General features: G+C 35.4%; 1 protein-coding gene across 1 annotated transcript in view; it reads left to right on the forward strand.

Annotated features, from left to right (window-relative positions):
- red (LysM peptidoglycan-binding domain-containing protein red) overlaps positions 1 to 25,012 on the forward strand; it is a 25,642-nt gene extending 630 nt beyond the window's left edge. Inside the window, exons 2-4 of the mRNA XM_068360017.1 lie at positions 5,530 to 5,687; positions 6,013 to 6,183; positions 23,534 to 25,012. Of these exons, the coding sequence (XP_068216118.1) occupies positions 5,530 to 5,687; positions 6,013 to 6,183; positions 23,534 to 23,741 (537 nt within the window). The 3' untranslated portion in view covers positions 23,742 to 25,012. The remainder of the gene's footprint in view (positions 1 to 5,529; positions 5,688 to 6,012; positions 6,184 to 23,533) is intronic.
- Positions 25,013 to 27,453: the final 2,441 nt, after the last annotated feature.

A 27,453-nucleotide genomic window follows, 5' to 3' on the forward strand; every position in this document is an offset into this window, starting at 1 on the left:
GTTTTCATATTATATATAGGAAATATTTATTTAAATGCCATTGTTCTTAAAACCCTGTAATGCAGTACAATAATACCAATAATAATTCTGGTGGGATAGTCAAGTAGCTTGCTGATTTACCAGATTTTTCCAGAATATAGAGTAATTTTGAGGCTAATCTGTATAATCTTTTTAACAGTGTATAGAATACTTTATATATTACTCGCCATAATACGTTAATTTCTTACCATAAACATAAAATTTTTTCAAGAAATGGTAAAGATTTACTGTTGTTCAATATTCCTAATTAAGAAATTAAGAGAGGCTGCTGTGTTTACAAGTACTTTGAATAATTTTCATGTTTATACATAGGGAAAACAAATATCTTTCAAGTTGTGGATGTTTTTGAAATTTTAGATGTTATGATTGAAAAATTAAATTTTAAAAGTGAAATGAGCTTAAATCTAGCATAAAATTCCCTACCTAACCTTACACAGTTGCCTAGGAGACTTATCGTTAACTAATGCGTATCATTAACTTACTCTGAGACTTGACAGCGACCCTGTCTTTGCTTCCTAAATCGCTTCAATAATGAAACTGGTTTTCCAGATGTATTTCTTAAAATTAGTAAAACATGCACCCGACTTTTAACATTGAAATATTTTACTAAAGTAAAACCGACCAATTCCTTCCTTGTTGTTTTGTTGACAGTATCGAACTATTCTAGATTGTTTCGTAGTCACACTGGCTGGAAAATAGAGCTTAATGTATTTCTCGCCTAGGTTATTACTTTTTAACAATAGCCAAAGTTAAATGATATTGGTGTAACTTAACTCGTGCACATTTGTAAGATTGAGTCTGATGCGTTCTTAAATTTAGGTTGTGGGGAAACTTGAGGTTTAAGGGTGACGGTGCATGCATAGATATTAACCATATTTTACAAATAAGAACATAGGTCATTCTTAGCTAGAAATTGATTACACTGCACCTGAATTTAATGTAATCTTAGGATTTTTCCTTACTTGGTACTCAGTAAAGCTCGCCAATTTGCTGCAAGAAAAACTTTGGCTGTACAGGGCATTTAGGAAAAACTACAGTATTGTGTATAACTGTAAAAATTATCTTATGTTTATAGTTTTTGCAGTTTATTTGCTTTGATGTTTCTGTGCAATTAGGAAGGTATTTTATTTAATCTTTATAAACAAATTAAGGAAAATAAATTTTTTTTTTACTAATTATTATGAAATGTTGAGAATGGAGTATACAATGAAAGATGAAATATCATTGGAGGGAGAAAGGGTTAATGAGGTAGAATCATATAAGTATTTAGGAACTATGATCTCCAATACAGAGTCTTTAGAAATAGACTTCAGTGAAAGATTGAAAAAAGCAAATCAGACAATAGCTAGGTTAAGTAAAATTTGGAAATCAAATTGCATGAAATTACATATAAAAATCAGACTATTTATCAGTTTAGTGAGATCGGTATTACTGTACGGACATTAGTCATGGCGTGACAATGAATGAATCTCAAATAGATATAGAAGATTTGAGTATAAAGCACTCAGAGGAATATTGGGAGTTAAATGGCAGAACAGGATTAGAACTGAAACTATAATCGAGATTACTCGAGTGCCATATGTGGATGAGATCATGATGAGGGACAGATGGAGATTGTTTGGGCATGCTCTTCGTGCTCCCAAAGACAGATTAGTTCACCTAAAGTTCAACTGTGCTCCACAAGGCACTAGAGTTGGAAGACCCAGGCCTACATAGCTGAGGACTTTGAAGTGCAAAGTAGATGATGAATGGAGAAGTATTGAATTAAAAGCTCAAGATAGAGATGACTGGCAAAATCTAACTAAGGTCCTTGTATCAATAGGCATAGGAAGAGATGAAGAATTATTATTGTTGTTGTTATTATTATTATTATTACTACTTGCTAAGCTACAACCCTCATTGGAAAAGCAAGAGGCTATAATTCCAAGGGCTCCAATAGGGAAAATAGCTCGATGAGGAAAGGGAATAGTGAAATAATTAAACTAGAAGAGAAGTAATTGACAACTAAAATAAAATATTTCAAGAACAGGAACAACATTAAAATAAATCTTATATGTATATAAACTAAAGACTTTAAAAAACAAGAGGAGAAATAAGATGGTGTGCTAGAGTGTACCCTCAAACAAGAAAAACCGCATTTGCACTGTCTAATATTGTTAGATATGTTTACAGCCCTTTATGTTATGAATTTTATTTATTAGAAAAATTTTGATCTTTATTTTGAATTAATATACTGTATGAAGTATTCAGTTAATTAGTTCAGGAAGAAATGCATTATAAGTACCAGCCCGTATTAAGTTTGCATTTACCTTTATTATATAAAAGATATGGATTTTATATACACTTACTATATTAAATGAATGCAGTACTCATTTCTGTATAAAAAAAATACAGTATGAATTTACTAAATAAAGCAAATATATATTTACTTTATAAAAAGATATAAATTTACTATATATAAAAAATTTGTAACAATAGAAAATAATTATTTATACCCAGATTCCAAATTGATTCCTTTTTTTATTTGTATATTTCAATAATTAAGTTTTAAGTGTATGCTCAATCCAAGTTATATTAATAAAAAAAGTAAAGCACTTTATTTCAATATGAAACATTAATGTTGGCCAGATTCAATTTCCATTAACAATTTAATTTTAATGTGTTGAAAAATATTAATTTTCCACCAAAGGTGAAGTAATAAAGCTAACCAAAAGAGAACGGACAAAGATTGGAATATTAAAACAAATAGAAGGTTTCATTAGTCATGCGTATATCATTTAGATAACATAAATAATTCCTTTATACTCAACTTTTTAAATTACATTGGGTGTTAAGTTTTTAGCTTTTAAAAGTAGAGGATAGCTCTTCAGTTTGGAGTAAGCTAGACTAGTCAGTTTGGAAAAACAAACTACTGATGCTCTTCAACTTATATACATTTGACGTGCAAACATCGAAGATACAAACAAATAAAACTGAAAATAACAAAGATAAAGAAATACTGTAATACATTTAATATATTACGCTAATCGTTATTTGTAATAACCTGATATCAGGTTCATATGAAACCTGACTATTTGTTGACTTTTGTATGTGGAAATCATAGGCAAGGGATTCAGGTTAAGCCTACCCTAGGCCAAAATTCGACGTACAAACGATTTGACTTGCAAACAACTTCTTGAAACCTATCAAGTTCGTAAATTGAGGACCTTCTGTATAGGGTATAAATTAGATTTATAATTACCTCGCTTAGAAGATAGCTCTAAGTTCAGAGTTGGCTAGACTATTCCGTTTGAAAAAACTAACAACTTATATCGGATGATAAGCTTATCAAAATGATAGAGGGTGGCCTGATGAGTTCTATGATAAGACACCACTAGTTTGACATTGATGAAACTGGAACATTCCAAATCTTAAACACCCTTGGATAGGTTAATTAGCTTTGGGTAACTTTACAATTAATTTGTAAAGTACTGTATAAAATCTAAGTCGTTACTTTTTGGAAATTATAAGTAGGCCAATAGTCCCGAGGTTAGGTTATAGTGAGTAAAAAAAAAAAAAGTACCAGAAACCTGAGATTTCTTTGAAATAAAGATATCTGTATCAATAAAAAATTACATTCTAGGTTAACAATGGAAATATAGTACATGTACTACCGTATATTATATACTATACTGTATACCGTAATAAAGATTAACACTAGAATTAATAGTAGATAATGGATTAGAGCCAGACATTTATTATATTTACTGTTGTTTATTATTAATTTGGCTGTATATCTTTTAGTCTGTGTATAGGTTCCTCATAGTTTACTATACTGTAGTACATTATGGTAAATGTCCTGTCCTTATAGCTTATAGTTTCTCCTTTCCATACACTTTAGTTTTCTTTATACAGTAGTCTAGTTTCTCATTACAGTACTTGTAATTTGGAACTGTAGTGCAGAATTTGTATTTGTTTACATGCAGGTTGATATGGGGCCTAAATTTTTTTTTAAATACTGTACTGTAAACACATCACTTCCAAAAATTTAAATTCCTAAATTTTATGATACACTACTGTACATGGAAGTATAAAAAGTGAAATAAAAAAAAATATTTATTTGATTAAAGCTTTTAACTTTAAATTGGAACAACTTTTGAAAGTGTAACAGAAAGCATAATCTGATGATAAAAAATCTTACAATAGATTTGTAAGCTGCATGTTAGATTAATGGTAAGTCTTTGTACTCAACTGATGGGAATACAGTACTAGCATTTTTGACAATCACACCATACTAGATTGAAACATTGAAAATGTTTTACACATCTAGGAACTGAATGTACTCTTACCTCTGTCCTAAGTGATATTTGTTTTGCAATATGCTACCCATTTTGTCCGGTTTTCTCTACAGAATCTAACAAGTAATCGGTTATCTCCTCATTCTATTTTGAATTCCATTTTGCTCTTATACATCTATTCCCATTTATTTTCCTTCTTTCCTTTCCTCACTGGGCTATTTTCCCTGTTGGGGCCCCTGGGCTTATAGCATTCTGCTTTTCCAACTAGGGTTGTAGCTTATCAAATAATAATAATAATAATAATTGGTCCTAGTCCTGTTACATGCTTTAATGAAGATATATGCTTACTGTACATCAATGACAAATGCTCACTGTTGTCTATTTGTGAAAAATACATACAGTACGATAGTGAACAGTTAAGACTAGCCATCTGTTTGTACTTTGCTATAGTTACCTTCAAAATCAAGGTTGGGAGGTGGTTATGTTTTTGTCCCTGTTTGTGTCGGGTTGTGTGTGTGTGTGTGTTTGTTTGTGATCAGCTTCCTGGCCACAATTTTAATTGTAGATTAATGAAACTTCCAGGGATTAACTTATGTAAAGAGCTGGAAATGATCAAATTTTGGAAGGTCAAGGTCAAAGATCTGGGTCAGTCAACAAAAATGTCCAATTCACGTAATCAGCCATAAGTTTTGGACGTCGTTGTCACAGAGACTTTATATTTGAGTGTATGAAAATCCACGCCAATTAATACATGTTAAGGTCAGAGGTCAAGGTTGAGAAAGGAGCTGCCGCGGCGGAGGTCTGGGCTCTACGTAGTGCCCCTCTAGTTTATCACTTGATTACTATAATTGGGCCATAATTATATTGATTTACTGAGATGTCAGCATTTTTAACTTATCTATTATCTATCAAAGGACAGATTAAATGCTCTTGTGAAATGATATACAGTACAGTACTGTATATTAGAGATTGTTCGATGTGCATTTTAAGTTATTGTAATTTTTGCTAAGTACTGTAGATTGATTATCAGGATGTTCAGAGTCATTGCTGTTTTTGTGTAGCTGCTGGAAAATATACTAGATTTTATTCAGAACTTCAATTCTATAGTAATAGATAAACCTTATTAAACTATTTTTAATATTAAAGTTTTGTGATTGAATATTTTTAATCACTCGACAGTGGGATTAGATATAATGGTATTTATTCATTTCAGATGGAAACATTGAAACAGCACAATAAACTTTGGTCTATAGAGGCCATGTTCACTCACGATTATTTAGAAGTTCCGGTCAGCCGTGAGGTATACGAAGCCGTCATGGGAACTACTCTATCTCCACAAAGTCCTACTACACATTTTAACGGCTCTGACAGGTAAGGTTTTATTCTTTGCTTTTATCTAAGCCAAATATTAAAATAAACATAAGTGTCTGAAGTGTACAGTAGTCTTTATGAAAGTAATATTTCTTGTAAAGGGTTACTGGTTTGCTGTTACATAGCCAACTTCGTTAAATCTATAATAATTATATTAAGAAATAAGATTTTTTGTAAATATTAGTTTATGTATTGAACAAATTTGTTTATAGCTTCCTCTCTTTTTTAGAGGAATGGTACAAAAATGATTTTAAAAAGTCAACTTTTCACTTAGTTTAAATGTCTCTTGCTTAGTATATGCTTAGTATAAACATTCTGTTTCTAGGAGTTCTGACGTTAGTAGCTCGCCAAGTAGCACCCCAAAGAGTAGGTCACCTTCGGTGGTAAGTGGCCTCCACGACTGTTCAGAAACGAATCCCAACGATTTCTTATCCAAGATTGACTCAAACATTGCCCTCATGAAGTCCAGCATTGAACGGATGGAGACGCATGCATAGTAAGTCTTGGGTTGCTGCTGAGGTCTTACGTACTATTAGTAACTTGATTTTGTGGGATTACTCGTGAAACGTTGATGTGGGTCAGTATTTTTTTTTTACAATTTGTTTTTATTCTTTTGATATTCTTGTTTTTACAGTTGAAACAACTACATAGGTAATGGTGAATTTCATAGATTTTCAATCTTGTACATAGTTTGCGAATACAAGAAAATGATAACTAGCTTTAGATGCAAACTTACTTGCATTGTCTAGGGCTTTTGAGTGATGGCAGTGCTTTAATGTACACAATTTAGGCCGATGTGTACACTTTTGTATTCTATATGCATTGCTGTTATCCTTTTGTATCATGTACTCAATTTTTCACAAGTAACCTATCGGTGGTAACTGATTAAAATGTACAATAGTTTGGGGAACTTTATATTGTTTAAGATATACTGTACTGTATATTTAGCCCCCGATCCAGTGTCTCAAATTGGAATGTGAGCATTTTGAAGTTGGATGGCAATACTGGTGGAAAATGAATTGTAAGAAATACTCAATATTGCAGGATTTGCTTGATTTAAAATTTTAGGATCAATGAATCACATCCGAACTATCTAAAGCATTTAGGAAGTGTTGAAGCATTTAAAGATACATCTGTATTGCATATATAAACCTATTGACATTCAATGTTGAATTGGTTAATTACATGAAAGTGCAAAAGTATTTTTAGTACCCTTCCGTGAATTTACTAGAGATGCCTCCCTTTGCAAATAATTTGCGGCTGTTTTAATTTCGCGGGTTTGCTAGAAATGGTAGTAATATTGGGTGTGCTTAAATTTTGCTAAAATGTTTCTGTGCCCATTCACTAACCTAGTATTGATAAAAAGTACTATATGGAGGTATGAGTTAGATATTTAAAAGTTGAGGCCTGAGAAATCCAGATTCACTTCTGGAGAAATTAAGTGTGGGTATTTTTTTATGGGAAAGAAATATGTTAGTGAGAACGAGATGAAAATCTATTCCCTAAACTTGATTCGCAAATTTTAATTGCTCGATTGCAATTATAACCATCTAGTAATTGCATTTAGTCTTATCAGGTTTTAGTTTTAACAATAAAGAGATCCTCTTTCATTACGCTCAAGTCTTGGTTTTCCATGGACTACGTGTTGGGATATGTTGCATGTATCTTCCTGTCTTCTACCGTAATTACGACAAAAAAAAAAAGTCAATGTAATTTTAATTTATTACCTTAAGATTTGTGTGCATATGTAGACGGGAGATATTTCCTGAAGGTTGTTTGTCTTAATATGAACGATCTTGCAATTGCTTGCATTAAAACCTTTTACTAATTGAATATTTCATTAGTTCTCGCACCCGCACTTGATGTGTAAAGACGGAATAAGGCCGATGTAAGGTATTTCAGGGACATGTCGCATTTCAGTTGAACGGATACTTTTAAATAATATATACTTTATATATGCAGTACAGCTGTAGAAGATGTTTTACACTTCTGATTTAGTTTTTGGGGTATTTGTATGACAATTTGATTCTTTTATAAAATGGGGATGCACTAGCATAGTAAATTCAGTAAAGTAAATTGTATGTAAAAAAGCAATTGCTAAATGATTAATTTAAAAAAAAAATTAAGCTTTAAGATGTGGCCAAGCTGGGCAGTTTTATTTTTTAAGTTCATACATTCTAGAACAAGTGATAAATGCAATTAGGTTACATATCACACAAACCTACACATATATGTTATGTCAACATATTCGTAGCTGCAGAGGTGGCTGCTTACGGTAAAATTTAGGGAAAATAATTACGGCAGTTTGGAATTTAATATCTATAAATAGTGATGTCATAAAGAGATAAGTGCCATAATACTGTTTACAATAATGCATTGCAAATTGAAACGATGAATATCCGCAAAATCTCTCTTGAAATCATTATTTTAGGTTTAAGATGAAAGAGTTTTTTTCAAAGAAATTTTCCAGACTTTCCTTGCAGGTGCTATATAGATATATATATATTTGATAGTTGATAGTTATGTCGGAAATATAGCTTCAACCATATTAGTCCCTTTAATTCGAGGAAATGGTTAGTTGCATGGCTTGAGACAATAATAGTTGATGATTATGATGCTTACAAATGAAATTGGTTTTCGAGTAGTGTACATGTATTTGCATAGTTATCCAACCCACAAAGTATTGCGGCTAGAGTTCTGGGAGAAATCTAAAACAGTTTTATTTTGTTTAATAGCATTAAGATGGCCTTTTAAAGACTAATTAACAAGTTTATATTCAGTACTATAGCTTAGGCATTTTTATTCCATATCGCCACATATACTCGACATATTTAATTTTGGTAGAGCTAACATTGCGTAACTTTTATAGTTAGTGCTACATAAACCTTTGCCACGACTTACTTACTGAATTATTTTTTCATCCTTTAATTATTAAACCATATCAAGGTTTACATAGGCAATAGATGGCTTATTTTTATCATACGTTCATTTATACTCATGAGGTCATTCATTTCATGTGTTTAGAAATTGCATACCCTTACTCAATCCTTTGGAAGATTGACATTGATTATTTTGAGTATCACTAACGCTAACACAAAAACACTTTTTCTTATCTGAATATTTTTATTAGAAATATTTAATAAATTACAGTATAATGCACTGTATATTTTTAATTACCTAAATCTTAAAGAACTTTGGGAGATAAAAAGAATGAGGACATTGGCCCTTATTGGCAGCGAGTTCTGATATAATGAATCCATACATTATATATTAGGTCTTCCTTCATCTATTCATTCTTCATTAAGCCAACTTTCCATTGACTTTTAAAAGTCGTGTCATTGTTTTATCATGATGAAAGTTATCTCCTTCCTCAAGAATTGTAAGATGACTTTTCCACCACAGAGAGGGTGAATTTTACGTTGAAAATTTGCTGTATTTCTAAAATTTTATTTAGATGTAATTCATGCATCTGAATGAAAGATTTTGTCAGGAAATTTGTAATAATGGGTTAAATGCAAATAGAAATTTAACCGAAGTTATATTTTAAGATGGTTTCCCCACATTTTCAAACCATAAGGAATTGGGTAGTACTGTATACTGGAAGCTTCTTATAATGTGTACTGCGTACTACCAAAATCATTCCATTTTCAGAAATAGTTGGAAACGTTACCCAAAATGTAATGCTTTCCTGTTCTTCCGTTGCTTCAATTATATGCTCATTTTCCTCCTAATCACATATAATTGTTATAGTTCCCTCGCAAATAACTTACTCAACAATATACAGTAATGTAGTCTTAAATGGAGTAATTTATCGGAAGTCTTGCCTTCGTACTGTGTTTTTCTTTACTTGAACGTACGGTGGACCCTGATTTTGATTGGTACTTGACTTTTTAGTTTATGCAATACTCATTGATTTGTAATTTCTTTAATATAGCATATCCACATTGAAAAGAATTTAAAAGGTTTGCATATAATAGTTATTTAACCTAGTTTGTTAGCTAAATAATGCCTGCTACTAGGAATCTTACATAAAAGGCTAGTGCAAAATTTTGGGAAATTTCTGATAGAAACCTAAGTTTAAGGATCCTATTTCATGCATAGCTTGGATACCACATGGGAATTTAAACTTTTCTGATAGTTTGAAAAACTAGTTATGGTATATGAAGTTTTTTAACATGAGTTTTAATACTTTTAGCAGTACTGTTCTATACACTACGTACCATCATGATCACATGTAAATTTAAATTTTTTTTTATACTGTATGTGTAATACAGTACTATTTATAACGTCAAAAAGTATCGAAGTTCATTTACAAGTAAATCATTATTAGATAATGTTCATGAAACCATCAACTGGATTATAGTGTTTTTTGTTTCAAAAGGGACAGTACAGTATAGTTTTGCAGTAATAACAGCAATAAAGAAATCAAATTTTCTACTTGGTATTCTATTAAGCTAGGTTTCAACATGAATAAAATTGCCTTGAAATTCGTCGGTTGCTTCATGCCCGAACAAATTTTAATGCAACGTGTAAAGCGTGTCATGAATACAAATAGCGAATGTTGATGGGCTGGGTATCAGATTTAAGCCCTTCATTGTTGCCTTTTATATTTTTACCTCAAGGTGACGTGTAGCATTGCAGTATTTGTATGACAGTTTTTGTAATAGGCTTTGTTTTTATTTTAGATAAACTGTGATCATCTATAATCGTTATTTGTATTAACCCTTTTACCCCCAGGCTCTTTGGAAATTTCCAACCCTTAATCCCCAAGGGGTTATTTTTTCCCCTGCACATTTTGCAGTATATTTTCTTTAAATTGCTCTAACAGCCTTAATTTTTGTCATAGAGAGGTCAGGTTGGTCTCATTCTCTTGGAAAATGCCTGAATTTTTTCAAAAAATTGTCAAAAATTTTTCGCAAGGAGGTACCGGTACGTCCATGGGTGTAAAGGGATGAGTTTTGTGAAACGTACCAGTACGTCCTTTGGGGGTAAAAGGGTTAAATAGTGACAGGGATTTTCATTTACCATTTCAAAACAGTATCTGTTAGTTTAGAGCTTTTATGAGCATTTGTATACACAACTTGAGTTTTTTGCTAAAGCCTTATTTTCCTTCTAATATTTCGTTGAAATTGCCATCCTACTTTTTTCAATGTATTCTCTCCTAAGGTCATTTCCTTGTGAATTATATATTTATTCATTATAAATAGTTATTCAATATGCTCTTATTCTATTTTACTAATTATGCTTCAACATTAGACTAGTTACAATACTTGAAAATTTAGCTAAAGAAAATTTTCATTTAGTTTAGTTGATATGGGTAGTTTACTCATTATATTTAGCTTGTGAGGTTTCATAAAGTTCCTTTTACTGTCAGTATATACTGGTGCTTGTAATAACAATTTTGAAGTTCTCTTTTGGAAAGACAGGTTTAAATTCTTACGTGTAAGAGCTTTTTTTTTTTTTTCAAGCATAAAGAAATTTGGGTAAATCATTTCAAGGTACTTAATCGTTTCCTCAGTGGGGTGCAGCTTATTTAATAATGTCATTTTATTAATTTGGGTTAAGGCGGGTATCTTGCATAATTTTTTCAGTAGACTGTTTTGTGATTTGAAGTTTTATGTTTCATTTCCAAGAATTCTAATTTTGTTAGCTTATTCAAAGATTTCAAGTCTTGCTTTTCATTTCCAAGAGTTCTAATTGTGTAAGGTTATTCAAAGCTCCTATAGTCCATTTCTTTTATCGAGGCAGATTTGCACCGACTCGCAGCGGTGCCCCTTTAGCTCGGAAAATTTTCCTGATCGCTGATTGGTAAGAATTATCTCGTCCAACCAATCAGCGATCAGGAAACTTTTCCGAGCTAAAAGGGCACCGCTGCGAGTCGGTGCAAATCTGCATCGCTAAAAGAAATTGACTATAGGGTATATCCTGAAATATGAGATTAAAAGGACTGAATATTTTAGAAACCTAATACTGTACTTTTATCAGGTTATATTTTTATGAGTAAAAGTTACATCAGCTGGGAAGAAATGGGTTCTGTGTAGGGTGAAATTCAATTGTTTATTATGTATGTCCTGTGCAACTTGTCCATTTTAGATAAAAAATCTGTCCTGGTAGTTTTAGTCTTGAATTCGTAATTTTGTTGGTGCAATCATCTAGATTTTCATGTGGGATTTAGGCCTCTGATTGTATGTTGTGCTATTTATACTAGTCTGAAATTGTAAGGGTAATCACACTGCATGATAAACATGGTTTTCTTACTGTCAGAAATATAAACAATTTTCTTGGCCTTATAAGGTAAATTAGGGAATTGTGATAGAGGGCACAGATGATTAGCTTGGTACTGGCAGGCACTGGTGCATATAAATTCAAAGCTTGTATTGAGAATATAGCAGATTGGTTTTCTAAAGTTATATTTTTGTAACTTAAAATAAGAGGTTATTTTTCTGGATCTCTCCAGCTAAGTTAACGAGAAATATGCATGTTTTTAAAGTTAAAAGTGTATCGGGCTTGGACATTTCAAACTCATTTTGAAAATTACTGAGACAGTGCAAGACTTAGCTGTTTGGTTCAAGAGAATTAAAGGATAGGTTTATATATTTTCTTTGTCTGTTTTTTATTAAAGCCAAATTAATAAGTGTTAGATTAATTGGGTGGTTCTTTGTTATGTTACACGGAAACTTAATGATGTCCATGTCTCTGTGTAAGGGAGAGTTACTTGTTTTTTATTCATATATGCAGGGTTTCAAATGTTTACTTTTTAATTTTGAGTATTAATCTTATGCCTTATTTAAGATATAAGAGACTGTAAAGCTTGAATATTGTAATTAAATTTATTGGAATAAAGTAATGGAACATCACCAACAAGTTTTATTTGAAATCCTGCTTACATTTTTTGGAAAGGAAGGAAGGTTTGTTATATTTTGTGATCTGATAAAATCTGTCTCTGCACTTTTGCTTTCAGTGCTCTAAATCTATTTTAATGCCTTGAACTGTCCTAGCCTTCACTTTTAACTTTTCACATGCATTAGACTATAAAAATTCAGCAGCGTATACTTTTTATGAAAAGTGCTATTGGTTTGTTTCCAAGGTTTTTTTTTATTTTTTTGCTCCTAGCTATTAAATATGCTTATGTAATTCCATTATTAATTAAGGTATATTGTCGCAGAGGTAAAGCTTCAATGTGGGTGTTGGCTTTTGAGATTATGCGTATGAAAATTACAGTAACTTTTAAAACTACATCTGGATTAGTTTATACTGTCTAGTAATAGGTCCTCTGTAGTATAGATTTGGGAATAGGAAAGCCAACTCTTCTTGGAAATAAAAAAAAATCTAAAAAATATATTAGGATTTCCAGCTCTTAGTAAAAAAATTTCTGAGTGGAAATTATAATTGATATGGAAAGTTGATTAATGGTTGAGTATTTTGCTGCAGTTAATTGGGGTTTGTATCTTACCCAAAATTGCATTTGCAGAGGTTGCTTTCTACTTATTACTTTTTCATCCTTTAGTTTTAGTTCTGTTACTCATAGTTCTGTGTTAACCTTATATCTCAAAACAAATCTTTTGGACAAACCCTCTGAATCATGAGATCTCTTGGTAGTCTATTTAATTAACTATCAACTAAGATACTCCTATTAATTTTTTAAAACCCTTAGGTTTCTCATAAGAGTTTGTGGAGTGAATGCTTTGTACTTACGTAACGGGTACTGTACTCTGTTCAATTAACTATCGACTAAAATACTTCTAGAATTATAGAAATTTACTACAACAGAAGCTTAGTAAGTTTTTTAAAACCCTTAGATTTTTTATAAGAGTTTTGTGGAGTGAATGCTTAGTACATACGCAACAAGTAAAAAACTGTTCAAGCTATTATTTAGCTCATGACAATTTTTTGGCGTCTTAAGAAGATACTTAGAATATATATGTATCATAATTTACTGATAGCTTGATCGTTAAACGAAAAACTGTACTGTAGATGTAAAAGATGAATTCATTAAGTATAATGTATTTGAAACATCCGCACTGTATTGAGATTCAGGCAAATTAAACTCTCTCTCTCTCTCTCTCTCTCTCTCTCTCTCTCTCTCTCTCTCTCTCTCTCTCTCTCTCTCTCTCTCTCTCTTTTTTTTTTTTAAGATGATTTAATTGCCTACATTTGAAAAAAGTTGAAGTGATAAGAAGGATTTGATTAAAGTTTCATATTAGCATTTTTATATGAATGTATTCTCATGTTGCTGGACATGATAAATGTAAAGAGTTTTATGGAATTTGTTTACTATTAATTCAATATCATCATCATCTCCTCCTACACCTATTGACTCAAAGGGCCTCGGTTAGATTTCGCCAGTCATCGATTTCTTGAGCTTTTAAATCGATACTTCTCCACTCTCCCTAATAATATAAAGTATTGTAAAGAAATCAGGTCACCTTAACGTATTTTGTAAATCCCTGTAAATTTTCCCAATCGAATAGTTGAATCTCTGGAAATCCAAAATAGAGAATTGAGCTTGGTGGAAATTCTTTTATGTTAGGCAGGTTGACATCAGTCTCCTTTCTTAGTTTATAGGTAACTTATATATTTAACATAGGTATCCTAATATATTTTATTATTTTATTTCTCATAGTTTATTCATTGCTTCTTTATTTTGTGCACTGGACTCGTAGCAGTTTGCTTTTCTCAAAAGTATGTGTATTGTGACTTCGCTAGTAATAGTGATAATAAAGTTACCAGTAATACTTCTAAGATCTTGGAATACGTTAGTACAGTAGTGCTCTTTAGAAAGTAGTTTAATCTTCCTAGGCATTGGTGACAGCCCAAAAGAATTAATCTTGAAAGAGTCAAAAGGCTTGCTAAGAAAGACATCACCACCACCGCATGTTTAGTACAGTAATACATCTCGTAATAGTCATTCAGTATGTGACTTCTTGCTTTTGTCAGTTGGATTCTTAGGCGTCATAGTATCGAGGCAAACTTTTAACACTTTTGGTAATAGCCCAATGATTCCTGTCGGGCCTTTTATCCAAGTCCAAGTGTTTTTGTCTGGCACTTAAACATTTTAGTGCATATTAGAGCTTAGTTTTTGTACTTGGTCTGACTTGCTACTACAGCAAAATTCAATGCACTTGCCTGCCTATTTAATTGGTAAGCTAATGCTCATGGTTCTTAAGTTATCCTTCCTGTAAAGACTTATTTTTCCGTAATTTCAATTGATTATTTTTTATGAAGTACTTTATTATTCTAAATTGTTTTTCACCATCCAGTAATTCAGTTTGTAAGCGAGGGCAGTTGTAGAATTGTATGCTTGTGCGCTATATGTGGATGAGACTTTTATTAAAGTTACCTACACAGCCTATGCAATAAAAAATTTTGTTTGATTAACTTAACTCTGTATAATAATTGTAACAAAAGAAAAAAGAAAGTTCCTCTGTCCCTCCGTCATGTTTCTTGGTGCTTCTTCAAGTAAATTTATTCGTTGGAATTGTAATGGACTTATTAAAAATTTCATGAGTTAATGTTTCTTTACAGGTTTAAAATTCATTTGTTCCCATACTAACAAACCTTCCTTTATTTTTGTGGCTCTTTTTTTCAGCGGCAGCTGGAGGTAGCCATTAGACTTTAAATGCGAGGTGGCAATCCTGCCTAACTGCTTAGCGAACAGGCAGGGGCTGGCTGAGGGTTACCCAGCCGCCTCTATATATACTCTCACGGCTGTGAGAGACATCACTTTTTTTTTTTTGGCTCGGTAGAGATTGGATGTTTCCGCTCTCCTCCTGACTGTCATTGGTCTTTTTGATCTTTGCTTTCTCTTTTCAGGTGTGTGTGTCCTGCGATCGCCTTCATCATGCAAACGTGTCCAGGGCGAAAGGGTGCCGCGTGCAGGACCTTCATGTTATCTTTAAAGACCGACACGCATTCTTTGTGTCCTACGTGCCGATGGCATCGTTGTGAGCAGGGTTCGTCCTCCGCAGAGTGTAGGGAGTGGTCTGCCTCCCAATGGGAGAGGTTTGGAAGGCACAGGAAGAAGGGCGATTATTCTCCCTATGGCGAGCGGGACGCCGCCTTCTTCCCACGCCACCAAATCACTTTCAAAAGCTCCTTGCGTGCGCTGTCACGAAGGACAAGCGAGCAGGAGCGAAGATCGCTCATCTTCTAGGCAATCCCAGGGTACTGGGGCCGTTGTTGCTTCCCCTAGAGGAGCACCTTCTCCTCCAGCTGCTGGCGAGCCTTTTTTCCCTTGCAGATTTATTTCAGGTGTGGTCGTCCTTAGGGATTTCGTGACCCCCTTCGGAGGAGGAGCTGCAGCGCCTTCTTCAATGTGGTGCCACGAGGGAACCTTCTCCAGAGCCGTCGACATCTCATGCTCTGGAATTGTGCGAGGTCCATCTGTTGCCTTCCCCTGGCCCTTCCACGCAGGGACGAGGTGATTGTTCTCGTTCGCCTCTCCAGCAACACCCTGCTGACGACGAACCCTCTCTCCATCCTGGGACACTTAATCCTCAACCCTCTGTTTCTTCCTACAGGAACCCTCAGGTTGCAGGTGATGATCTTCCGGGAATCAGCGGGCCTTCTATCAGCAGCGCAAAGGGACGAGCATTACCATCGCCTTGCCCTTCTGGAACTTCTTCCCCTGATCGTCGTTCGCAACGATTGGAAGATCGTAATGATCGTAGGTCATCACAATCAGAGCGTTCTTCACCTAGAAGACGCTCAAGCTCTAGAGCTTCGCGCTCACGAGACTGTAGGTCTCAACGCTCTCCTAGGAGGCGTTCCTCTTCACAAAGACAAGTCTCACGATCGCGATCTTCATGATCACGAGACAAGACTAGACCTAGGTCCAGATGCTCGCGTTCTAGATCGTCCAGATCTACATGACGAGGACGGTACTTGCACTCGTGAGGACAACGCTCACGATCACAAGGGCAGCGTTCACGCTCCCATGGGTACCGATAACTAGTTCAGAATGGAGACAGCAGACACGGTCATTCAAGCGGTACGTCTAAGGGACTTCATGTGCACACTGGATCTGAAGGACGCTTACGTCCAGATCCCAATACATCCGTCTTCAAGGAAGTATTTAAGATTCATTCTTGAAGGAAAAATATACCAGTTCAAGGTTCTATGCTTCTGTCTCACGACAGCCCCTCAGAGTGTTCGCCCTAGTGTCATCTTGGGCTCACAGAAACGGCATCAGTCGTCTCGGATATCTGGACGACTGGCTGATCTTAGCAGACTCGGAAACGACCCTTCTTAGTCACCGAGACATGCTTCTCGGGTTTTTTCAGGATCTGGGGGTCCTGATAAATCGCGAGAAGTCATCACAGCGACTGTTATACCTCGGCATAGAGTAAGTCTTCCCGTCAGACGAAAGAGTACACAGGCTGAAGGAAGTGTCTGCTGCCTTCCTTAGGAAAGAAGTTCTCCCAGCCTCTTGTTGGCAATGTCTGTTAGGCCATCTAACCTCTCAAATCCATCTGGTTCCAAATGGTCGCCTCAGGATAAGATCCCTGCAATGGCAACTGAAGTTGGTGTGGAACCAACACTCCGACCCACTGGACACCCGAGTTCCCATAACTCGGAATCAGGTGACGGAGTTGAGGTGGTGGATGGTAGACGAAAACCTTTGGCGAGGCCAGAATCTTCCGGATGTGATGCACTTCACAGATGCATCAAAAGAAGGGTGGGGAGCTCACGTACTACACCATACAATCTCCGGCCTTTGGTCAGAATCAGAAAAGTACACGCACATAAATCTGTTAGAGAAGAGAGCAGCCTACCTAGCTCTTCATCAGTTTCAACAGTTGCTGGCAAGTCGCTCTGTGGTGTTGAATAGCGACAACAGCACAGTAGTGGCTTACACAAACAAACAGGGCGGTACCTTTTTGCAGCCTCTATGCCATCTTGCAGTAAAGATCCTCAGATGGTCAGAAGAACATTCGGTGACTCTATCAGCTCGCTTCATTCCCGGCAAGAGGAATGTGCTCGCGGACATTGTGAGCAGAGCGACTCGGATAGTAGACTCCGGATGGTCTGAATCGTCAGATAGCCAGCAAAGTCCTGACTTTGTTTGGTTCCTTGACTTGTTCGCAACATCTCTGAACAGTAAGCTCCTGCTTTACTATTCTCCAGTCCTGAACCCTCAGGCTCTATAGCAAGATGCATTCTAACAACGGTGGGACAATATCGACGTGTACGCCTTTCCCACGTTTTGTCAAATGAGAAGACTGCTCAACAAAACCAGAGCATCCAAAAATCTAGTGATGATCCTTGTAGCTACGCTATGGCATCATGCTGAGTAGCTACGGCATCACGCAGAGTGGTTCGGAGACCTGTAACTGCTCATAGATCGACCGAGAGAACTCCCTCCACGACCACATCTACTCAAACAGCCACACGCATACATCTTCCACAAGACCGTGAAGTCGTTTCGACTTCACGCGTGGAGACTATCCAGCGTCTCCTCACTCAGAAGGGCTTTTCATGACAAGTTGCGGAATGAATGTCCGGACACTTCCATAGGTCCTCAGCCTTGGTCTACCAGGCCAAGTGGAGAGTTTTCTTTGGTTGGTGTCGTGGAAGGAATATCTCTCTACTTGATGCCACTATTCCAGTAATAGCAGAGTTTCTTGTATACCTTCGGGAGGAAAAGCTCCTTTCAGTATCGGCGGTGAAAGGCTATCGCTCAGCCTTGATCCTCGCATTCAGCCTGAAAGGAGTCTACATTTCCTCTTAAGTTGGAGCTTTTTCTACTCATACGGAGTTATGAGATCACTTGCCCCCAGTCAGACATCAGGCCTCCTCCTTGGAACGTGGTTCGGATACTGAGATCCCTAAAAGGGCCTCCTTACGAACCATTTTGCCATGCAACTGACTGAAATCTCACTTTAAAGATGGCATTCCTGCTCGCTTTAGCCTTAGCAAAGAGAGTCAGTAAACTTGATGGCCTCTCGTATGACATTGCCCATTCAAGGGGATGGGGTGAAGCGATGTTTAGCTTCATCCCTGAGTTTATTGCCAAGTCTCAAAATCCGAGGGTGCTGGACCTTAGATTCAGGCCTTTTCAGATTTCGAGTCTTCGTTCTGTAACCAACGACCCGGATTAGTTGTTACTTTGCCCAGTGAGAAGTTTGAGATACTATTTTGAACGCATTGCAGCAACATGGCCCAGACTAACATCACTGTTTGTTAGTTCAGGCAGAGTAAAGAGCAGGATCACAAAGAACACAGTATCTTACTGGATTTGCCAGGTGATCGAAAGAGCCTTGGCTCCAGATCCTCCTCAAGCTCGTCGACCTAGAGCTCACAACGTCAGGGGAATTGGTACTTCTCTGGCGTTCAAACGCAACTTTTCCGTGTTGCGGGTTCTCCAAGCTGGTTTGTGGAAAAGACAGACCACACTCGCAGCGCATTACCTCAAAGACGTGACCCACAGGAGGCTCGATATGTTTGCTATCAGTCCTGTGGTGGCTGCTCAATAGGTGGTTTAAGATACCTCAGGCTCCTTAATGGACAAGTAGCAGTTGGTTGAGGGCATTGGTTACCTGGGTTAAGACTGGGATAAATGAGAATGATGTCTGGCTTTCCTTCCTTCATCTTCCCCTCTCTTAGGGTACAGCACCATGGGTCCCTCTGCAAGCTAGCTTCAACCTCTGCTGGTAATTATCACTTCCCTTGTGTGGCATAGTATAAGCAATAGTTTTATACTGTCCAAGTCCCCATTGCTTCTGCGAGGAAACAATGGGTATGTCTGGATGTTTTTTCTATTTAGCAACTCAGACATTTCATACAAATAACAACCTCTATTTTACTAAGTTGCAGAGGCCGCGAATATACACTATATTTCCGCGAGGTGTCAAAGTTTTCCCTAGACCACAGTCATATACTTTACTAGGCAAAACTGGGTCAATGTACATGCCAGATCTAGGACTTCCACCTACTTAAGAGTGAGTCATCCACATAAATAACGGAAGGTTTGTTTGTAAGGGAACAAATGACAAATTCGGAGATAGTTTGTAGTTTTCCCTAACGAACACAAACCTGGAGTTATTTATATAAATTGGCCCGCCATCACCTGTCCCCCAGAAGTCCTGCCTGCAATAAAAAGTGACATCTCACAGCTGTAAGAGTATAAATGAAGGTGGCTGGGTACCCCCCCGCCACCCCCTGCCTACCTTCTAAGCTGAAAAGGCAAGATTGCCACCTCCCATTTAAAGTCTAATGGCTATCTCCAGCTGCCGCTGAAAGAATATCCACATAAATAACTCCAGGTTTTTATTAGTTAGGGAAAAATACAAACCTCCGAATTTGGCATCTTTGTTTTATCTTTTTACAAAAAAAGGGACAGTGGTATGTGCGTCTCAGTGCCCTGAAGATAGTTTAATGTTAAAAGAATCCAGCATTGGTTTTAGTAGCCTATTGGAAACAGCCCTGCCTGGCAAGCTGTCGGATGAGAGTTAGAATCCTACTCAAGCTAGATAGTTTATAGTAGTGTCTGCATCCTCACCATCCCTGTGAGCTAGGGAAGGATGGTTAGGGAGAGCCTATACGGTGGTTAGGGGGAGCCTATACGGTCTACCCTGGGCCTAGCTTGGAGAGGGGCTTGGGCACTGATCATATGTGTATATATATATATATGGTCAGTCTCTATGGCATTGTTGTATCCTTTGCCTCTGCCATTCATGAGTGACCTCTAAACTACAGTATAGTAGACTGTATGTCCAATACTCAAGTTAGCTTATCTGGGGTAACACAGTTAGTCACCCTTATTGTTGTCAATGTTTTCACCCTAGTTTTTGGCATAGCACTTGTGCTATTCAGGGTTATGAGTTACAATTGAATTGAATATAAAATATAGGCCTTAAGCCAAGCACTGTGGCATGAAAGACCATTCAATATTATATAATGCAAATTAATCACACATACCGTACAATCACACCATTTGGTATCATTTTAATCTAAAAAAACCGATCACACCACTTTCTCGAGTTGCATCACTTCATGGTACACTAAATTAGCCTTCCCTTGATTTGTGTACATGTTGATTTTTTATGTATTGACCTTTTTCTATTTTATTCTAATTTTACTCGACAATCAAGTTTTTTATTGTTACAGTATTAGTAATATTCAATAAGACACACATCTTTCTAGTGTAGATTTTTGGAATGGTATAATAGTTGAAAAATCTTGAGGTTTTGATGGTCACACTGATTTACAGTAAAGAAAATTAGACTTGAAATTTAGAAGTTTTCCTCCAATTGTGACCAGATTTTGGAATGATCATCCTAATGAGGTAGTTGAATTGAGGAACTTCCGAAGTTCAAACATGCAGCAAATGTTTGTACTTTGAACAGGCTGACAAATTTCTCTTCAAATTTACATACGATAGATCTTTTATTACATTGTTATTGGTCTCAAGATATTTTTATATTCATTATTCAGTACACCTCATACATAGTTTATCTACTTATTTCCTTTCCTCACTGGGTTATTGGAGCTCTTGGACATATGTCCAACTAGGATTGTACCTTAACGAGCAATAATAATTCAATTACATTGTCAGTTAGCGAATATGGTTTGGAAGATTCTTAAACCTTCTAACAAGTGTTTGGAATTTGTTAGCTTCAGCTTCATCCCCATGATTTGTATCTTATCTATTGACTCATTCACACAACTTAGTCAGGAGGTACGATTGATGTAATTATGTCATCTACATAAGTAACAAAATTGTTCTCGCCAATTCACCTATTAATTATGTAGTACATAAGAGTAGTAGTAGTTGGCTGTAATTATTATTGTTATTATTATTAACCCTTTTACCCCCAAAGGACGTACTGGTACGTTTCACAAAAGCCATCCCTTTACCCCCATGGACGTACCGGTACGTCCTCGCAAAAAAATGCTATAAAATTTTTTTTTTTCATATTTTGGATAATTTTTTGAGGAAATTCAGGCATTTTCCAAGAGAATGAGACCAACCTGACCTCTCTATGACAAAAATTAAGGCTGTTAGAGCAATTTAAAAAAAAATATACTACAAAATGTGCTGGGAAAAAAATAACCCCTTGGGGGTTAAGGGTTGGAAATTTCCAAATAGCCTGGGGGTAAAAGGGTTAAAAGGAGTCAAGCTCGACACTTACAGAGCTGGCCCGATTAAATTCGAGAAAAAAATAAAATTTACATTAATGCTAATAATGAATAAAATAAAATATATAGTAGTAGTTGGCCAAAAAGACCATTTTGGGGAACATCAGTGATTACATTCATGTTATCATACATGGTACACTTCTCTCTGTGAAGCTTTAGTGTTGTTAGAAGAGAAGGGTTGCTCAATAGTGACCATAATAATGATGACGATACAATAGACGTACAGTAAACAGTTGTATGTAGTCATAATAGCACTGAGAGTTGTTAACAGTATTATAACAAAATAATCTCGTCCTTGGTTGGAAAAGAAACAAGGTACTTAATTCATAAGGAAAAAGGTCATAAAACTCTAAGAGTGAACATTAGATGGAAAAGAATACGCACACCAAATCAAGCAACCTGGGTATTAGTGTTAGGGTGAAAAACATACTGTAAGAATTTATATTTCAATGTATATTCCGTAATTCAAGTCTTAATTTTGTAAACAAAATAGTTGCTTATGCATTTTGGTGGTAAGATTGAGAAAATAACTTTGACTAGGTAAACTTGGATGTATTCCATCGAAAAGTTCTCGCTTTTGAAAATGTTTTAGCATATGAATACTGTACTAAAGTTATGAATTTTATGAAAAATTGTAGGCACATCTAATATGGCTTCTGTAGTTTGGATGAATTAATGAAGTACTGTACAGTGAAGATATTTATTACTAAGGCTTCTGTAGTTTGATTGAATTAATGAATTACTGAACAATCATTACTGAACAATCAAGATATTTATTGAAAATTAAAGTTATGAGACATGATTTTTTTTTAAACAAGGTTTTCATGGATGGTTATAGTTGGAAGTAGGACAAAGGCATAGTTAAAATTAGCTAGACAGTTAACCTTCCGAGGACCTGACGACACGCTGGCATCATCTGTTCATGTCACCATAAGTGTTATATAGAAAGTTTATTCAGCTTTCTAGTGCAGTTTTCAGTTTCTATCTTTATTCCGTTGTTATTTATGTTACAAAACGTTAACGTAAGGAGGTCGACACGTCATTGCTCCTTAGCTAAGTCGTGAACCCGACAGCGTTTTTGTCACAGCCAGGATCGAGATCACCAAAGAGGTTAATTGGTAGCTGACCAATGTTTATGGATGAAACATAAAAGACAGAAAACCATGCAGAGTGCAATGAATTTGCACTTAAGGCTGAGCTCTCTCATTCTACTTCACAAGCTGTACAGTGGCCAGTTTGGATTTTGTTTCCATTATTTACTGTTTAAAGCCTCATTGAAATTATATATGAATGTTGTTTACACGTATACATTGTTTATTTCTAAGATGGCATTTATAAAGTCTTCTATAGTATTATAGAATTGTGCTTCATAAGCTTATATAAATATTTGCAGTTATTGATTCTTGATATTTTGTTGCAAAAGTATTACCGATTCCGACTTGCTTTTATCTATGAGGCATATTTTGCTTATTCATTATTACGGTTTTGTTTGACTGAAGTTTCATCCCTCTACCTTACCATTTATAATAAGTCTATGCTGTGAAATATTTAATTGCATTGAAAGTTAGGTTTTTTAATTCATGGTATTTCTACAATAGTTATTTTGCAATTCGGTACTCTATTACTTGAATACATATGTATTTCTATATATAATTACAGTAGGCTGAATATAAAGCATTATACTTATTCATTGTTTACTCTTTCAGCCCAATGATTGATAGAATGGAAGTAGACGAATCCAACTGTACCAGTAACAACCGAAGGTCGTACCACTCGAAAGTACGGGAGGGCATCTATCAGAATGGTTTCCACGACCCTACTGCTGCGCCCCACCCCGTGGTCAATCCGGGACGCACAATTACTATGTCGTTGAAGAGACTATTAAGAGAACATGACGAATTGTACGAGTTATAGCATTGTACAGCTTGAATTATCTGTGAATGGTGAAGTGCATTAGTCATCCAAGTGATGAAAATTTTGTGAGAGTTCCCAAACTGTAATTGCGACGGATGCCGCATTCTCTGTGAAGCTAACGTGTGTAAGGTATGTATGAGTATCTATAGATTGAATTTACATTCCCTTTCCAAATGAATTTATTATTTTATTGAGTAGTAATTCCAGTTGCATATAAATATATTGTATAAAGTGGCATATTATTGTATGATAATTCTTGATTATTTTGTAAAATGTTTTTGTTCACTAGGTAATCTATGAAGATTTTATCAATTGTGTAAATATGGTAAATATTGCATTATTATACTGCACTGTAATTTAGAGTCATCAGACTGCTTTTCCTTTTTGTATAGACATTTATCACATGAACATAGCTATAAATTTATTTTTATTTTTTTATGGTGATATACATATTTTGAAGCTAGAATCCTAAGATTAACCAAAAACATTTCTTTAAGTAAAAAAAATGTAAATATTTAGGAACTTTGATTTAAGAAGAGCTCAATAGATACCTGCCAGTGACTTTTATTTTAACAATATATTGACTAGACTCTTAAGAGGAGACAACGATATCGTATGTTGAAACTCGCAGCCTACTCGTAAAACAGACGTGCAAAAGTGGAAGAACATTTTTGCATATATTGTGATAGAATTGGGATTGGGCCTTTGATCAGGTTATTATGTTGACTGTTGATGTTGAGAGAAAAAAAGGGCATTGACGGTGGAATCAAATTCTCATATGTCCAATCTTATGTCCGAGTAAAGTTTCAAGTGTGGAAAGCCCAGTCCCTTTGTAACCTAAGACTGAAATGCTTTGGTAATTTAAACAGATATTTACTTTTATGAATGTCAGTATGTCTGCTAAGAGATGGTATACTAGGGAGTCCGACTGCCAGATGAAGTTGGTGGTGTGATAACTGAAGGATGTCAACTCTCTCCTCACTTCAATAGGCCCTCGTCTCACTTTCTTTCATACACACACTCGTACTGTACACTATTCTCATCCTGGTCATGACCAGACATGTTCAATGGTGCTCTTTATCTCTCAAATGTTTTAATGTGTTTTCTTTCATTATTTATTCTTATATTAACTACTTCAGTAGTAATGTTTTTGTTTAAACTTTGTGTAGAAATAATTGTATGCCTGATTTTGGTTCTTTGTATTTACTTCTATTTAATCAGGTATTCTTTTAGTCATTGTAACATGATTAATAAATAAATTTTATCATTGCTTTTGTAAGTTCATTATAATGGAATAAACAAAAATGCTAGTTAACATACCTACCAGACTACCATGGAAGAGATTTTTTATCATTTATATTAACCTCCCCTGATGTTCATGTGGCTTCTTTCTCGAAGCTATTTCGGCGTTTACTCCTAAACTGAAAATTTCCAATTTTCTTTGAATATGTGTTGGCCTCTAGTGCAGTATTGACAGTCTAGTGGTTAATGGTAATAACCTTATCTTGGGTACACCATAGGTGCTTTAATTTTCAGTGTTCTAATTAAAATGCGCTTTATTAGTTGAATCTTTGTTTACCTCCTACAAATCATGATGCATTATAAGTGTTATTTAGGTTGTTAATTATTATAAAAGATGTCTTTTTGATTTGTTAGTAATTCTTGAGTAACATTAGATGCTTTAAGGGAACTATGTTAGGGAAATCATGACCCTCGTTCTCTTTCTGTCTCATGTGAGGGGCAATACTGTGATTTAGATAATCCTAATGAGGAATTTGAAGGCCTTACAATTCCTCTTATAGAAAACTATGTTTAGATGGTAGCTGACCAGATTAATAGTTCCAAACATGAAAGGAAACTAACTTCTAAGAAAAACCAGTCTAAAGTAATTAATGGGCACTTCTGCTGTTAACAAGCTCTCAGGCCTTAATAGTAATGAGCCTCAAAAGCTTTTGTTATCTTTGGCTTCAGTCTTTAAAATCCTGGAGGTAAGCGAGTCTTCGGGCAAAGGCAGAGATTCAAGACTAACCTGCTCAGTTTCGAATCCTAGCCTGGCTCAAGTTTTGCCTAGTGATTATACTGTATACCAGTCAAGGGTTCTGATGGTGAATAGCGTCTAATAGAATCTATTGCCTTTCTTGAAGCCTCACACCTGGAATTACTTCAGATCCTTCCACTGCAGAAACCCCCTCTATGCCACGTTCTGTTTTGCTCATTTTAACCACTGAATTCCAAGATATAAGACAGAGCTAGGAACCTTTATCCTAATATTCCTCCGCTCGATGAAGTAAGATATCTTCAGCAACAAGATGATTGGATGCATCACGTTTCAGATGGCAGTGCCCATCGGTTTTCTGTAGGTTGAACACTAGCACATCATTAGTACTGTATTACAAGAGCCCCTTGCCTTGCCTTGCAAAGGCAATAAGCTTCTCATTCAAAGTAAACATAAGAGAATGCCTGTACAGTAGTTAAAAGTTTTAAGAGATTTCTTCAGGCCAGGAAGATGGAGATAATACGGAGGAAGAGCCCAATTCGTATGAGATGTCTTCTTTACAATTTCTAAAGAAACTTATCCAAATAGGTTTCTTGCATAAGTTATGATTCTTCTGAGTCATTGGAAGATGCCATCCTCAAGATGACTTATACCCTATTTTCTATTTTTTTTTTTTTTTTAATCGATGAATTATGTCAGTGCAAAAAAACAAAAAAACTGATAATCTGTTGAACATTTAGTGTTGAATTCGCTTTCACAGAGTACTGAGATCTTTTAAAACAATTAGCTAACCTTATTGATTCAGACCTTATTACAGTACCTCACTTGAACAGAACAATGTTGATAAAAGGGATCTGTGAATACATGGTTTGCAAGGTGATTTACTAAGAAATGCTTTATATTGGTATGAAAATGGGAAGCATTCTTGAAGTGCTCTCTTGGATATTCTAAGTTGTTATTTGAAGGAATTTCTAGGCATCAGAATCTTAAAATTGTTTAGAATTATCTGGCTTTAAAGAAGATTATTTCAGATGGGGCTATTGAGGCTGCATCAGCCTGTGTGTGTTTGGTGATTCTCAGTAGGGAACAAGTGTGTTCCTCTATGGTTGGGGCAGTGTCTGATGTACAGATACCTTCTTTAATTTCTTCCCCTATTATGAGTCCTATACTGTACTAGGAATATACAAAATTGATAAGGAGACTGCAGAAGTGTATACCAAGAAACAAAGTCATCCTATGAGGTTCCTTTCTAAAAAACAATTTGTCTCTATAAAATCTCAACTACTACTATTATAGAATTTTCTTCTCCCAAGAGATTCATTTGGTAACAATGAAAAACTGTCAGGTTTTTTTCGGCCGAAATGTCAATAGTATTCGTAGAGCATTGACAGTCTTCTCAAACATATCCCTGTAAGAAGATTCCCATTTCTACCAGGTATGGGAAACCCTTCATCCTTAGCTGTGAGTGCTGTCTGTGGTCAGAAAGGGCTATTGAATTCTTCTGTCCTCAAATCCTCCCCTTTACAAGGAACCAGTACTTTCTCCAAGTGTTCTAACCCATTAGCAAAGGCCTAGGTTTTGAAAGGAGATTACAAAATTTAAACAGAAGGAGTCTTGAACCATTATCCTGGTCTTTGCAACAAGTAGTTCATTGTCCCCAAATCATCGGAAGGATGTTTACAGTTCTTACCAAGTTTGAGTGAAATACCATCAACT

This window comes from Palaemon carinicauda, chromosome 36 (assembly GCF_036898095.1).
Source record: "Palaemon carinicauda isolate YSFRI2023 chromosome 36, ASM3689809v2, whole genome shotgun sequence".
NCBI lineage: Eukaryota > Metazoa > Arthropoda > Malacostraca > Decapoda > Palaemonidae > Palaemon > Palaemon carinicauda.